At 40.0% G+C, this 17,500-nt stretch overlaps 1 protein-coding gene across 2 annotated transcripts in view; it reads left to right on the plus strand.

Moving 5' to 3' along the window:
* The window catches only part of arhgap9 (Rho GTPase activating protein 9), a 94,285-nt gene that overhangs the window by 9,060 nt on the left and 67,725 nt on the right, over positions 1–17,500 (plus strand). For both annotated transcript variants that reach the window (XM_052526459.1, XM_052526458.1), the window contains exons 2-5: positions 9,124–9,553; positions 14,025–14,217; positions 14,321–14,545; positions 15,962–16,128. In XM_052526459.1, the coding sequence (XP_052382419.1) occupies positions 9,269–9,553; positions 14,025–14,217; positions 14,321–14,545; positions 15,962–16,128 (870 nt within the window). In that variant the 5' untranslated portion in view covers positions 9,124–9,268. The remainder of the gene's footprint in view (positions 1–9,123; positions 9,554–14,024; positions 14,218–14,320; positions 14,546–15,961; positions 16,129–17,500) is intronic.

The raw sequence follows: 17,500 nt of genomic DNA on the forward strand, positions 1-17,500 counted from the left end.
ACTACTAGCCAGTAAGCACAAACTATTCAACAAACTGTTTTTTTTCTAAAACATACCACAGTCTTGAATAAGGAAACCATTCACAAGCATGTGTGTGAAAATGAAAGGGTTTATTTTCTCAACACAGCTGCAGGTAGCCTAGAGAAGCCTATGTGCTCTGATCCCATCTGGGCCAGGGGAAACCTAACATCATGTTTTTATAGCTGAAAAATAGGCCCATTTATTTGTGTTCTGAGAAAAATTTGAATGTGATTCCAATTTCGTTTATATTCACACTTCGTGTTGCTAGACTACCTATAGGCCTTTTTAATCCACAATAATTGACTGGAATGAATCAATCAACACAATAGTGATGACGTACTGTATGGATGTATTTTTAATGACAGGTGTAAACCCAGGATAAAACATAATATTATGATATATATATATATATACGTTTCTTAGGGCTTGATGAGAGCAGGGTAGCCTGTGGTTATTTTGCATACAACCTTCATCTCAGTGTGTCTGAGCGCAGAATAACGGACGAATTCACAAACGTTCAACACGTATTGAATATGGTTCGTGTCAGTAAACTATTGGCAAAACAAAAGCGTAATGACATTGTTGCCAGCAGCACAGTTACGGTCACCAATCCTCTGGTTAACATGTAAACAGCCTAGCCAGCTCTGCTAGGGCGAGTAAAATGGTCAGTGAGGTGTTCTCTCATTTTCGTCTGGAAGTAGCTAGCAAGCTAGTTCACTTTAGCCAGTTAGCTTGGGTGTTTGACTGCCGTTTTGAGGTCAGATCGCTCGGAACAACCCTACTCCTCCGCCAGAACTTCCGGTGTGCGCTCTGAACGCTCAGAGAGAGAAACGCTCTGAATTGACCAAATGGAAAATCTGTCAGCGCGCTCGGAGCACTCCGGTTCTATTTAAAGTCATGTTATCAAATTGACCCGAAAATATTAAGAAGTAACGTTCTTCTCTGGGAATTTCAGTGCCTCAGCATAATGTTTTCTGCAGGTTTCCTCATGGTTCTATTTAAAGCCATGTTTCCAGAACATTCAGAACACTTTCCATGAAAACCACAAGAAAACATTAGTAACATTCTAAGAATGTTATTTAATCAAAAGAAACCTTCCGTTCTCAGCGTCGACAAAAAACCCTCTCTATTCTCTATCTTGTGAAGTGTGTTCAGGTGTGTTGGCCGTGTCCACTAATTGGCCACAGCTGATCTTAATGAGTGTTTGTGGACTAATTCCATGGATAGAGAACATAAGATCATAGGTTTGAATCTCACTGACGCCCGTGCCACAATAAAAATGATGTATTTGTATGATTAATGGCTAAGCAAATGAATATCCTATCTGTGCTTCAAGTTCACAGTTAGCCCAAGCTAAGATAGCAGTCTTATTGAAACGTTCTGAGAATGTTATGTATTTACCTTCTAATAACCAAGAATTCCCGTTCTCAGAAAGTGAATAAAACCTCACAGGAGACCTTTCAGGGAACCATAGAAAAACGTCCTCAGAACCTCCCTGCAACCTCAAAATGTATATTCCCAGATCTTCCGTTCCCCGAACATAAAAAATACATGTTCAGGAAACGTATGATTTAGCTCCTAGAACCCTGCATACTGCAAGCTCTGTCTTGTTCGTTTTTGTCCAATTGCAGTTATTGTCTCTTTGTCTGGGAAAAGGGTTTTAATGTTTTCATCCTCCTTAGGGCCAGGAGTTTTTCCAGGATTTTTTTTTTCTAAAACCCTATGACCTGATTAGAAAAATAATCTGGTTCCATTATAGCCCATATAAAACTGTTTTTTTTACAGCTTATTTCTCACTATGTCACACGCTACATCTAGGACAGTTCTGAGACAATTGTGTCCACGCTGCCTGCTTCAAGGGGAGTAACTGTTGGCCGAGTGTATGTGTGTACACCCCTTCAAATGAGTGGATTAGGCTATTTCAGCCACACCCATTGCTGACAGGTGTATAAAATCAAGCACACAGCTAATCCAATCTCCAAAACGTTGTCATTAGAACGGCCTTTCTGAAGAGCTCAGTGACTTTCAACGTGGCACCATCATAGGATGCCACATTTCCAACAGGTTAGTTTGCCAAATTTCTGCCCTGCTAGAGCTGCCCAGGTCAACTTTAAGTGCTGTTATTGTGAAGTGGAAACGTCTAGGAGCAATAACGGCTCAGCCACAAAGTGGTAGGCCACACAAGCTCACAGAATGGGACATCCGAGTGCTGTACCACATTAAAATCATCTTTCCTTTGGTTGCACACTAATGAGTTCCAAACTGCCTCTGGAAGCAACATCAGCACAATAACTGTTTGTCGGGAGCTTAATGAAATTAGTTTCCACGGCCAAGCAGCCGCACACAAACCTAACATCACCATGCGCAATGCCAAGCATCGGCTGGAGTGGTTTAAAGTTCGCTGTCATTGGACTCTGGAGCAGTGGAAACGCGTTCTCTGGAGTGATGATTTGATGGTTTGGCAGATGCCAGGAGAACGCTACCTGCCCGAATGCATAGTGCCAACTGTAAATTTTGGTGGAGGAGGAATAATGGTCTGGGGCTGTTTTTCATGGTTCGGGCTCCTTAGTTCCAGTGAAGTGAAATCTTAACACTACAGAATACAATGACATTCTAGATGATTCTGTGCTTCCAACATTGTGGCAACAGTTTTAGGAAGGCCTTTCGCTGTTTCAGCATGACATTGCCCCCAAGGACAAAGCGAGGTCCATCCAGAAATGGTTTGTCAAGATCAGTGTGGAAGAACTTGACTGGTCTGCACAGACCCTGACCTCAACCCCATCGAAAACGTTTGGAATTGGAACGCCGACTAATCACCCAACATCAGCGCCTGATCTCACTAATGCTCTTGTTGCCTGAATGGAAGCAAGTCCCTGCAGCAATGTTCCAACATCTAGTGGAAAGCCTTCCTAGAAGAGTGGAGGCTGTTATAGCAGCAAAGGGGGGACCAACTCCATATTAATGCCCATGATTTTAGAATGAGATGTTCAACAAGAAGGTGTCCACATACTTTTGGTGATGTAGTGTAGATTGTTGTGTTACAGTATGAATTTGAAATGGATTAAATGTAGATGTTATTGTCTCTGGCCTACACACAATACCCCATAATGTCAAAGTGGAATTATGTTTTTGAAATTGTTATAAATTAATAGAAAAATGTAAGCTGAAATGTCCTGGGTCAATAAGTATTCAACTCCTTTGTTTTTGCAAGCCTAAATAAGTTCAGGAGTAAAACATGCTTAACAAGTCACATAACAAGCTGCGTGGACTCACTCTGTGTGCAATAATAGTGTTTAACTTGATTTCTGAATGACTACCTGTACTCTGCTCTGTACCCCACACATACAATTATCTGTAAGGTCCCTCAGTCGAGCATTGAATTTCAAACACAGATTCAACCACAAAAACCAGGGAGGTTGTCCAATGCCTCACAAAGAAGTGCTCTAATTGGTAGATGGGTAAAAAAAAAAAAAAAAAAAAGCAGACATTGAATATCCCTTTGAGCAGGGTAAAGTTATTAATTACACTGCGGATGGTGTATCAATAAACCCAGTCACTAAAGATACAGGTGTATCAATACACCCAGTCACTAAAGATACAGGTGTATCAATACACCCAGTCACTATAAAGATACAGGCGTATCAATACACCCAGTCACTAAAGATACAGGCGTATCAATACACCCAGTCACTAAAGATACAGGTGTATCAATACACCCAGTCACTACAAAGATACAGGCGTATCAATACACCCAGTCACTATAAATATACAGACGTATCAATACACCCAGTCACTATAAAGATACAGGCGTATCAATACACCCAGTCACTACAAAGATACAGACGTATCAATACACCCAGTCACTATAAAGATACAGGCGTATCAATACACCCAGTCACTATAAAGATACAGGTGTATCAATACACCCAGTCGCTACAAAGATACAGGCGTATCAATACACCCAGTCACTATAAAGATACAGGTGTATCAATACACCCAGTCACCACAAAGATACAGATGTATCAATACACCCAGTCACTATAAAGATACAGGCGTATCAATACACCCAGTCACTATAAAGATACAGATGTATCAATACACCCAGTCACTATAAAGATACAGGCGTATCAATACACCCAGTCACTATAAAGATACAGGCGTATCAATACACCCAGTCGCTACAAAGATACAGGCGTATCAATACACCCAGTCACTATAAAGATACAGGTGTATCAATACACCCAGTCACCACAAAGATACAGATGTATCAATACACCCAGTCACTATAAAGATACAGGCGTATCAATACACCCAGTCACTATAAAGATACAGGTGTATCAATACACCCAGTCAGTAAAGATATAGGTGTATCAATACACCCAGTAACTATAAAGATACAGGCGTATCAATACACCCAGTCACTATAAATATACAGGTGTATCAATACACCCAATCACTATAAAGATACAGGTGTATCAATACACCCAGTCACTATAAAGATACATGTGTATCAATACACCCAGTCACTATAAAGATACAGGCGTATCAATACACCCAGTCACTACAAAGATACAGGTGTATCAATACACCCAGTCACTATAAAGATACAGGCGTCCTTCCTGATGAAGGAAACCACTCAGGGAGTTCACTATGAGGCCAATGGTGACTTTAAAACAGTTACATAGTTTAATGGCTGTGATAGGACAAAACTGAGGATGGATCAACAACATTGTAGTTACTCCACAATACTAACCTAATTGACCAAGTGAGTACCACTCCTCATATTTCCAGGCATAGAGGTGGCTACATCATGTTATGGGTGTGCTTGTAATCATTAAGGACTGGGGAGTTTTTCAGGATAAAAAATAAACGTAATGGAGTGGAGCACAGGTAAAATCATAGAGGAAAATCCGGTTCAGTCTGCAGGGAGAAGAATTCACCTTTCAGCAGAACAATAACCTAAAAACACAATGCCGACGCATTTCAGTTGAAGGCATTCAGTTGTACAACTGACTAGGTATCCCCCTTTCCCCTTCCTTAAATATCCACTGGAGTTGCATACCAAGAAGACAGTGAATGTTCCTGAGTGGCCAAGTTCCAGTTTTGACTTAAATCTACTTGAAAATCTATGGCAAGACTTTAAAATAGTTGTGTAGCAATAACCAATAACCAATGTGACAGAGCATGAAGAATTTAGAAAAGCATAATGTGCAAATATTGTCCAATCCATGTGTGGAAAGCTCTTAGAGACTCACCCAGAAAGACTCACAGCTCTTAGAGACTTACCCAGAAAGACTCACAGCTCTTAGAGACTTACCCAGAAAGACTCACAGCTCTTAAAGACTTACCCAGAAAGACTCACAGCTCTTAGAGACTTACCCAGAAAGACTCACAGCTCTTAGAGACTTACCCAGAAAGACTCAAAGCTCTTAGAGACTTACGCAGAAAGACTCAAAGCTCTTAGAGACTTACCCAGAAAGACTCACAGCTGTAATCGCTGCCAAAGATGACTCCAGGATGTGAATAATTACAGTATGTAAATGAGATATTTCTGTATGCAATTTACAATACATTTGCAAAAATGTCTAAAAACATGTTTTCAATTTGTCCTTATGGGGTATTGTGTATAGATTTGTGACGAAAAACAATCTTATTTAATAAATGTTGAATTCAGGCTGTAACAGAAATATTTTTGGAATAGGTCAAGGGGTACCATTACTCTCTGAAGGCAGTGTAGATAGATAGGGGTTCAAAATGATTGGCACCGTTGATAAATATGAGCAAAAAATACTGTATGAAATAAATCATACAAATACTGAGTTATATTATTTGCAACAAAAAAAAGAAGGGGAAAATATATTATTTTACACTAATACAATTCCTCAGAGAAAGAGATTATTATGGGTGCCAATACATTTTTTTTTTACCTGACTGACTGTAGACAGACAGACAGACAGACAGAAAGACAGACAGGACTGTGGATATGTGAGGTAATTGGGAATCCCATCACCTTTCATGCTATACCTGTTGTGGTTACTTTTGTCAGCTGGTTCAGGTGTAAACTACAACAGAACACACACACAAACTTTCAAATTGCCATTTTATACGGAAACTGTCGGAATCCTAGAAATAGAATGTCTTATATTAAGAAACAAAGTGGAAAGGAACGTTGTTCTTGTTTGGACCAATGGGTTGACACCATGACCTAACAGTCATGCACACTCTAATAGTGACAAACAGAGAGGAGGCGGAGCTGAGCTGCTTGAGTGACAGGGGATGGGGGTTGTCTGTGGGAGGTGGTCACATTAGGAGAAAAAAAACAGAGTAAACTATAAAAACGGACGTTACACTTTCTGATACGGTTCATAGTGCAGCTCTATGTCTACTGTCTGTCTGTCTGTCTGTCTGTCTGTCTGTCTGTCTGTCTGTCTGTCTGTCTGTCTGTCTTATCAGAACAGATGTATATCACTGGTGTGTAGTGGCCTTTGTCCTGCTTCATTTCCTTATCTACAATATTAGGATTAGTCCTGTAAATACCCCCCTAACCTGGTACAGTGAGTCTGTTTCAGATTCCAGCCTGCTTGGTGGTTGGAGGTTTCAATCAATATGGAGGGTTTTACTTTAATTCTCCAAGGCTGGAGTCAGTATGTAGGGTTTTACTTTAATTCTCCAAGGCATGATACCGTATGGAGGGTTGTACTGTAATTCTCCAAGGCATGAGTCAGTATGGAGGATTTTACTGTAATTCTCCAAGGCATGAGTCAGTATGGAGGGTTTTACTTTAATTCTCCAAGGCATGATACCGTATGGAGGGTTGTACTGTAATTCTCCAAGGCATGAGTCAGTATGGAGGATTTTACTGTAATTCTCCAAGGCATGAGTCAGTATGGAGGGTTTTACGGTAATTCTCCATGGCCTGAGTCAGTATGGAGGGTTTTACGGTAATTCTCCAAGGCAAGAGTCAGTATGGAGGGTTTTACAGTAATTCTCCAAGGCATGAGTCAGTATGGAGGGTTTTACAGTAATTCTCCAAGGCCTGAGTCATCAGGTCACAGAATATTGTGCTTTATTAATACACTGCTGTGCTGTGGATTATCAGAGAGAAAGAGAAAGAGAGTCCACCACCCTCCTTCCCCTTCTCCTCTCTCTGCAACCCAGCCTGATCTGGTCTGAAGGCACGACCACGGAGCTGTGTGCGTGCGAGTGTGTGTGTGTGTGTGTGTGTGCATGCATCTGCACGTGAGTATATCTGAAGAGTAGAGGAGCTCAGAGCTAATGGTGGTCTCTCTCACAGTCAGGTTCTAATGGTGGTCTATCTCACAGTCAGGTTCTAATGGTGGTTTCTCTCACAGTCAGGTTCTAATGGTGGTCTCTCACAGTTAGGTTCTAATGGTGGTCTCTCTCACAGTCAGAGCTAAGGGTGGTCTCTCTCACAGTCAGGTTCTAATGGTGGTCTATCTCACAGTCAGGTTCTAATGGTGGTTTCTCTCACAGTCAGATTCTAATGGTGGTCTCTCACAGTCAGGTTCTAATGGTGGTCTCTCTCACAGTCAGGTTCTAATGGTGGTCTCTCTCACAGTCAGGTTCTAATGGTGGTCTATCTCACAGTCAGAGCTAATGGTGGTCTCTCTCACAGTCAGGTTCTAATGGTGGTCTCTCTCACAGTCAGGTTCTAATGGTGGTCTATCTCACAGGCAGGTTCTAATGGTGGTTTCTCTCACAGTCAGATTCTAATGGTGGTCTCTCTCACAGTCAGGTTCTAATGGTGGTCTCTCTCACTGTCAGGTTCTAATGGGGATCTCTCTCACAGTCAGGTTCTAATGGTGGTCTATCTCACAGTTAGGTTCTAATGGTGGTCTCTCTCACAGTCAGAGCTAAGGGTGGTCTCTCTCACAGTCAGGTTCTAATGGTGGTCTATCTCACAGTCAGGTTCTAATGGTGGTCTCTCTCACAGTCAGGTTCTAATGGTGGTCTATCTCACAGTTAGGTTCTAATGGTGGTCTCTCTCACAGTCAGAGCTAAGGGTGGTCTCTCTCACAGTCAGGTTCTAATGGTGGTCTATCTCACAGTCAGGTTCTAATGGTGGTTTCTCTCACAGTCAGATTCTAATGGTGGTCTCTCACAGTCAGGTTCTAATGGTGGTCTCTCTCACAGTCAGGTTCTAATGGTGGTCTCTCTCACAGTCAGGTTCTAATGGTGGTCTATCTCACAGTCAGAGCTAATGGTGGTCTCTCGAAACAGTCAGGTTCTAATGGTGGTCTCTCTCACAGTCAGGTTCTAATGGTGGTCTATCTCACAGGCAGGTTCTAATGGTGGTTTCTCTCACAGTCAAATTCTAATGGTGGTCTCTCTCACAGTCAGGTTCTAATGGTGGTCTCTCTCACAGTCAGGTTCTAATGGTGGTCTATCTCACAGTCAGGTTCTAATGGTGGTTTCTCTCACAGTCAGATTCTAATGGTGGTCTCTCTCACAGTCAGGTTCTAATGGTGGTCTCTCTCACAGTCAGGGCTAATGGTGGTCTCTCACAGTCAGAGCTAATGGTGGTCTCTATCACAGTCAGGGATAATGGTGGCTCAGCAGTGAGGAGACAGAGTGTAAGAGCAGCACATCCACAGGGACGACATCTCTCCCTCTCTCTCTCGCTCTCTCTCTCTGTGTCTCCCTCTCTTTCCCTCTCTTAATTCCCTCTCTGGCTATCAGTCTCTGTGTGACGTAGACTCCTCTTGTTCTGTTGGCTGTGTAAGGGAGAATGGTCAGGGCAGGGGTGTGTGTGTTTTGTCTTCTAGTCGGTTGAACTGTTTTTATTTTTCTCTCTAAACGCATGAGTGATTAAACAAATGGATTATTGCAAATAAATGGCAGTGCCCTTTTTTTATACAATTGCTTTATACAATAATTACTACTCAGTATTTTTTTTGTGAGAATTAATGGTGTGTATCTGTTATATTTTTGAGAATTAATGGTGTGTATATCTGTGACATTTGCTGAGCTTTATATTGACTTTTAGGCGTAATAAATGATGATTAGATGGATGTATCCCTGAAGCCATAGATATTCAGTCTTCACTCGAACCCAGTTCTGTTCTGTTTGTTTGTGTTTCAGAGCATGGCTTTGGCCTCACTCCGGTCGTTGACGATGACCTGCGCCAGTGTCCGTACCATCCCCACCATCACCCTCGTCACCTATCTTCTCACCCAAAACACCCCCCGCTGAGACCCAGCCGACCGAGTCAGAGCTAACGTCCACCATGCTGTCAGGAAGCTACAGTCGCTCCACGGTGGACTCACCCGCCATGCCCTCTGCCTCCACCAGGGCGAGAACTACCAGTGTGGAGAGTGTGTCCAGTAGGGAGAGTGGAGCCAGTGTGAGCAGCAGTGTGAGCGTGCCCACGGTGTGTGGAGTCCCCAGTGGTACGGTAGTTCTGGAGGCACAGTATGACTATCAGTACAGTGGGGCAGACGGGCGACAGGTCTGCATCCGAGAGGGGGAGCGGTTTATTCTCCTGAGGAAGACTAACACTGACTGGTGGCAGGTAAGGAGGTCCTGACCGTGTGGCTCAGTTAGCATAGACAATGTCGGCAGGGTAGCCTAGTGGTTAGAGCGTGGGACTAGTAATCGAAAGGTTGCAAGTTCGAATCCCCGAGCTGACAAGGTACAAATCTGTCGTTCTGCCCCTGAACAGGCAGTTAACCCACTGTTCCTAGGCCGTCATTGAAAATAAGAATTTGCCTAGTAAAATAAAGGTACATTTTTTTTAAAAATGGCCCTAGTGTAACCAGTACTATTTGAAACCGTGTGTCCCAAGTGGTACCCCTTCTAACCAAGAACAAAAAAAATCCATGTGGTCAGAGGGAAATCACAGTGTTTCCTTAACTTTGTTACACCCTCAACATGGGTCGGCAGACTTCTTTTTTGTTACGGAACTCAGACCGGCTTTCAACGTACTCTTGAACGTTGTAATAATAGAATGAAAAAGGTGGGGTAATTGGGTATTACATCATCACGTCCTCTTGTCATGTCGGTCATTGGGTACTGTAGAGAGATATCTACTGTTGGAAATGTCCAGATCAACTAGCCCGTATCAGATAAAACATTTTAGCTTGGGATTTTAGGCCATAGATTTTGTAGTGATGTTCGTGTCACTCAAATATCACATGAATACACATTAGACATGGGCAAAATGTGTAGAACTGCATTAAAAAATAAGCTTTCAACCTGCAATAGGTTCCTCTCCTCCAACAAGAGGGCTGTAAAGGGAGGTGTATAATTATATTATTACCAGGTGTATAATTCTTATTATTACCAGGTGTATAATTCGTATTATTACCAGGTGTATAATTTGTATTATTACCAGGTATATAATATACAGGTGTATAATTCTTATTATTACCAGGTGTATAATATACAGGTGTATAATTCTTATTATTACCAGGTGTATAATTCTTATTATTACCAGGTGTATAATTTGTATTATTACCAGGTATATAATATACAGGTGTATAATTCTTATTATTACCAGGTGTATAATATACAGGTGTATAATTCTTATTATTACCAGGTGTATAATTCTTATTATTACCAGGTGTATAAATCATATTATTACCAGGTGTATAAATCTTATTATTACCAGGTGTATAATTCTTATTATTACCAGGTATATAATATACAGGTGTATAATTCTTATTATTACCAGGTGTATAATTCTTATTATTACTAGGTATATAATATACAGGTGTATTATTCTTATTATTACCAGGTATATAATATACAGGTGTATAATTCTTATTATTACCAGGTGTATTATTCTTACTATCACCAGGTGTATAATTCTTATTATTACCAGGTGTATTATTCGTATTATTACCAGGTGTATAAATCTTATTATTACCATGTGTATTATTCTTATTATTACCAGGTGTATCATTCTTATTATTACCAGGTGTATAATTCTTATTATTACCAGGTGTATGAATCTTATTATTACCAGGTGTATTATTCATATTATTACCAGGTGTATAAATCTTATTATTACCAGGTGTATAAATCTTATTATTACCAGGTGTATTATTATTATTATTATTACCAGGTGTATCATTCTTATTATTACCAGGTGTATTATTATTATTATTACCAGGTGTATTATTATTATTACCAGGCGTATAATATACAGGTGTATAATTCTTATTATTACCAGGTGTATAATATACAGGTGTATAATTCTTATTATTACCAGGTGTATTATTATTATTATTACCAGGTGTATCATTCTTATTATTACCAGGTGTATAATTCTTATTATTACCAGGTGTATAATTCGTATTATTACCAGGTGTATAATTCTTATTATTACCAGGTGTATTATTATTATTATTACCAGGTGTATAATTCGTATTATTACCAGATGTATAATTCTTATTATTACCAGGTGTATAATTCTTATTATTACCAGGTGTATAAATCTTATTATTACCAGGTGTATAAATCTTATTATTACCAGGTGTATAATTCTTATTATTACCAGGTGTATTATTATTATTATTACCAGGTGTATGAATCTTATTATTACCAGGTGTATAATTCTTATTATTACCAGGTGTATGAATCTTATTATTACCGGGTGTATGATTCTTATTATTACCAGGTGTATAATTCATATTATTACCAGGTGTATAAATCTTATTATTACCAGGTGTATTATTCTTATTATTACCAGGTGTATTTTTCTTATTATTACCAGGTGTATAATATACAGGTGTATAATTCTTATTATTACCAGGTGTATAATTCTTATTATTACCAGGTATATAATATACAGGTGTATTATTTTTATTATTACCAGGTATATAATATACAGGTGTATAATTCTATTATTACCAGGTGTATGATTCTTATTATTACCAGGTGTATAATTATATTATTACCAGGTGTATAATTCTTATTATTACCAGGTGTATAATTCTTATTATTACCAGGTGTATAATTCTTATAATTACCATGTGTATAATTCTTATTATTACCAGGTTTATGATTCTTATTATTACCAGGTGTATAATTCTTATTATTACCAGGTATATAATATACAGGTGTATAATTCTATTATTACCAGGTGTATTATTCGTATTATTACCAGGTGTATAATTATATTATTACCAGGTGTATTATTCTTATTATTACCTGGTGTATTATTCTTATTATTACCAGGTGTATTATTCTTATTATTACGAGGTATATAATATACAGGTGTATAATTATATTATTACCAGGTGTATAATTCGTATTATTACCAGGTGTATTATTCTTATTATTACCAGGTGTATGATTCTTATTATTACCAGGTTATTATTATTATTATTACCAGGTGTATAATTCGTATTATTACCAGGTGTATAATTCTTATTATTACCAGGTGTATAATTCGTATTATTACCAGGTGTATAATTATATTATTACCAGGTGTATAATTCGTATTATTACCAGGTGTATAATTCTTATTATTACCAGGTGTATGATTCTTAATATTACCAGGTGTATAATATACAGGTGTATAATTCTTATTAGTACCAGGTATATAATATACAGGTGTATAATTCTTATTATCACCAGGTGTATAATTCTTATTATTGCCAGGTGTATAATATACAGGTGTATTATTCTTATTATTACCAGGTGTATAATTCTTATTATTACCAGGTATATAATATACAGGTGTATAATTATATTATTACCAGGTGTATAATTCGTATTATTACCAGGTGTATAATATACAGGTGTATTATTCTTATTATTACCAGGTGTATAATTCTCATTATTACCAGGTATATAATATACAGGTGTATAATTCTTATTATTACCAGGTATATAATATACAGGTGTATAATTATATTATTACCAGGTGTATAATTCTTATTATTACCAGGTGTATAATATACAGGTGTATTATTCTTATTATTACCAGGTGTATAATTTTTATTATTACCAGGTATATAATATACAGGTGTATAATTCTATTATTACCTGGTGTATTATTCTTATTATTACCAGGTGTATTATTCTTATTATTACGAGGTATATAATATACAGGTGTATAATTATATTATTACCAGGTGTATAATTCGTATTATTACCAGGTGTATTATTCTTATTATTACCAGGTGTATGATACTTATTATTACCAGGTGTATAATTCTTATTATTACCAGGTGTATAATTCGTATTATTACCAGGTGTATAATTATATTATTACCAGGTGTATAATTTGTATTATTACCAGGTGTATAATTCTTATTATTACCAGGTGTATGATTCTTATTATTACCAGGTGTATAATATACAGGTGTATGATTCTTATTATTACCAGGTGTATGATTCTTAATATTACCAGGTGTATAATATACAGGTGTATAATTCTTATTAGTACCAGGTATATAATATACAGGTGTATAATTCTTATTATTACCAGGTGTATAATTCTTATAATTACCAGGTGTATAATTCGTATTATTACCAGGTGTATAATTCTTATTATTACCAGGTGTATAATTCTTATAATTACCAGGTGTATAATTCTTATTATCACCAGGTGTATAATATACAGGTGTATAATTCTTATTATTACCAGGTGTATTATTCTTATTATTACGAGGTATATAATATACAGGTGTATAATTATATTATTACCAGGTGTATTATTCTTATTATTACCAGGTGTATGATTCTTATTATTACCAGGTTATTATTATTATTATTACCAGGTGTATAATATACAGGTGTATTATTCTTATTATTGCCAGGTGTATAAATCTTATTATTACCAGATGTATGATTCTTAATATTACCAGGTGTATAATATACAGGTGTATAAATCTTATTAGTACCAGGTGTATAATATACAGGTGTATAATTCTTATTATTACCAGGTGTATAATTCTTATTATTACCAGGTGTATAATTCTTATTATTACCAGGTATATAATATACAGGTGTATAAATCTTATTATTACCAGGTGCGGAGGATCGGGGCAGCCAGTAAAACCAATCCCCTGTATGTCCCAGCTACATACGTAGTGGAGGTACCCATCACTCCTCTGTCATCAGCACCACAACAACAAAATGCCAACAACAACATGTGTAACCATGCCAACATGAGACTGCAGCTACAGTCATCTCTCTCTCTCTGCTCTAACAGCCAGTACTCAGGTACGTTAGTGTGGGGGGGTGGAGTTATCCCATGGTCAATTGATCTCCATGGTCTCTTTTGTTAATACAGATCAATCCTCCTCCTCTCTTCCCTCCTCCACAGTGCTCAAAACCTTCTGTCGGTCAATGGAGGACCTCAACTCTCACAGTGCCTTCAGGGGAGTCAACAGCCACAGCCCTACCCCCAGTCCGGAAGGAGGAGGGTGTCACTTCCCCACCATGCCCCTCCCTGCCCTCCCCTCCTACACCGCTAGCTCCTCCTCAGGACATCTGCTGGTCCCTGGGGGCCCCCAGACCTCCATTGGCCTCTCGGGCCCCATCCCCCGCAGTAAGACTTGATTAGATGTATTGTATACATTATTTATTTATTTACATTTGAGTCATTTAGCCGACGTTCTTATCCAGAGCAGCTTACAGTCAGTGCGTTAAAATACAGTGCCTTGCGAAAGTATTTGGCCCCCTTGAACTTTGCGACCTTTTGCCACATTTTAGGCTTCAAACATAAAGATATAAAACTGTATTTTTTGTGAAGAATCAACAACAAGTGGGACACAATCATGAAGTGGAACGACATTTATTGGATATTTCATACTTTTTTAACAAATCAAAAACTGAAAAATTGGGCGTGCAAAATTATTCAGCCCCTTTACATTCAGTGCAGCAAACTCTCTCCAGAAGTTCAGTGAGGATCTCTGAATGATCCAATGTTGACCTAAATGACTAATGATGATAAATACAATCCACCTGTGTGTAATCAAGTCTCCGTATAAATGCACCTGCACTGTGATAGTCTCAGACGTCCGTTAAAAGCACAGAGAGCATCATGAAGAACAAGGAACACACCAGGCAGGTCCGAGATACTGTTGTGAAGAAGTCTAAAGCCAGATTTGGATACAAAAAGATTTCCCAAGCTTTAAACATCCCAAGGAGCACTGTGCAAGCGATAATATTGAAATGGAAGGAGTATCAGACCACTGCAAATCTACCAAGACCTGGCCGTCCCTCTAAACTTTCAGCTCATACAAGGAGAAGACTGATCAGAGATGCAGCCAAGAGGCCCATGATCACTCTGGATGAACTGCAGAGATCTACAGCTGAGGTGGGAGACTCTGTTCATAGGACAACAATCAGTCGTATATTGCACAGATCTGGCCTTTATGGAAGAGTGGAAAGAAGAAAGCCATTTCTTAAAGAATCCTTGGAAAGAACTGAAAACTGCTGTTCACAAATGCTCTCCATCCAACCTCACTGAGCTCGAGCTGTTTTGCAAGGAGGAATGGGAAAAATGTCAGTCTCTCGATGTGCAAAACTGATAGAGACATACCCCAAGCGACTTACAGCTGTAATCACAGCAAAAGGTGGCGCTACAAAGTATTAACTTAAGGGGGCTGAATAATTTTGCACGCCCAATTTTTCAGTTTTTGATTTGTTAAAAAAGTTTGAAATATCCAATAAATGTCGTTCCACTTCATGATTGTGTCCCACTTGTTGTTGATTCTTCACAAAAACAAAAAAAATACAGTTTTATATCTTTATGTTTGAAGCCTGAAATGTGCCAAAAGGTCGCAAAGTTCAAGGGGGCCGAATACTTTCGCAAGGCACTGTATGTTCAGTAGGGAATAGCAACTGCATGCTACAGTCACCGCTACAAGACCCTTCTTCAAAATAACCGCTACGTACATAGATGACTGTTGCAGCCGGAGACAACAGTACAATTAAGCAATAATCGATTGTGGTCCTCCAGCTAAAAGCTTCAACAACCTGCCCCACAACCCTTACGAGGAGATCGAAGTGGCGGAGATGGGGGTCGGGATGGGACTGAGTGGACGGAGCACACCCATCGGGGGTGTTGCCAAGTCCCTTAGCCAATGGGACATGGCCGAGGCCACCTGCAGAAACAGCCGTCTGCAGGTAAGAGTGGGCCAAGATGGCCAACACACGCACACACACACACACACACACACACACACACACACACACACACACACACACACACACACACACACACACACACACACACACACACACACACACACACACACACACACACACACACACACACACACACACACACACACACAGGACAGGACAGGGGTGAGAGCTATGCTACTCTAATTAAGATAGTTTGGAACAAGACCAGGGATGTAGTGATTCATTACTTTTTTCAAGTTGAAAAAATACACAGAGCTGATAAAAATATTTATATTTCTGGAAATATTTTTTTGTTTTACTCTCTCGCTTATTATCCCTCTCTCTCTCTCTCTCTCATTTCTGTCCAAGAGCTCTTCCCCTCTCTCTCTCTCTCTCAGCAGGCCTTTCTACCCCCTCCCTCCCTCCCTCCCTCCATCTCTCTCTCTCTCTCTCTCTCTCTCTCTCTCTCTCTCTCTCTCTCTCTCTCTCTCTCTCCCTCTCTCTCTCTCTCTCTCTCTCTCTCTCTCTCTCAGCAGGCCTTTCTACCCCCTCCCTCCCTCCCTCCCTCCCTCCATCTCACTCTCTCTCTCTCTCTCTCTCTCTCTCTCTCAGCAGGCCTTTCTACCCCCTCCCTCCATCTCGCTCTCTCTCTCTCTCTCTCAGCAGGCCTTTCTACCCCCTCCCTCCCTCCCTCCCTCCTCCCTCCCTCCCTCCCTCCCTCCCTCCCTCCCCCTCCATCTCTCTCTCTCTCTCTCTCTCTCTCTCTCTCTCTCTCTCTCTCTCTCTCTCTCTCTCTCTCTCTCTCTCTCTCTCTCTCTCTCTCTCTCTCTCTCTCTCAGCAGGCCTTTCTACCCCCTCCCTCCCTCCATCTCACTCTCTCTCTCTCTCTCTCAGCAGGCCTTTCTACCCCCTCCCTCCCTCCCTCCCTCCCTCCCATCTCCTCTCTCTCTCTCTCTCTCTCTCTCTCTCTCTCTCTCTCTCTCTCTCTCTCTCTCTCTCTCTCTCTCTCTCTCTCTCTCTCTCTCTCTCTCTCTCTCTCTCTCTCTCTCTCAGTGGGCCTTTCTACCCCCTCCCTCCCTCCCTCCATCTCGCTCTCTCTCTCTCTCTCTCTCTCAGCAGGCCTTTCTACCCCCTCTCTCTCTCTCTCTCTCTCTCTCTCTCTCTCTCTCTCTCTCTCTCTCTCTCTCTCTCTCTCTCTCTCTCTCTCTCTCTCTCTCTCTCTCTCTCTCTCTCTCTCTCTCTCTCTCAGTGGGCCTTTCTACCCCCTCCCTCCCTCCATCTCGCTCTCTCTCTCTCTCTCTCTGAGGGGCCTTTTAACCTCCCTCCCTCCATCTCTCTTCTCACTCTCTCTCTCTCTCTCTCTCTGAGGGGC

Source organism: Oncorhynchus keta, chromosome 10 (assembly GCF_023373465.1).
Source record: "Oncorhynchus keta strain PuntledgeMale-10-30-2019 chromosome 10, Oket_V2, whole genome shotgun sequence".
In the NCBI taxonomy this organism is placed as follows: Eukaryota; Metazoa; Chordata; class Actinopteri; order Salmoniformes; family Salmonidae; genus Oncorhynchus; species Oncorhynchus keta.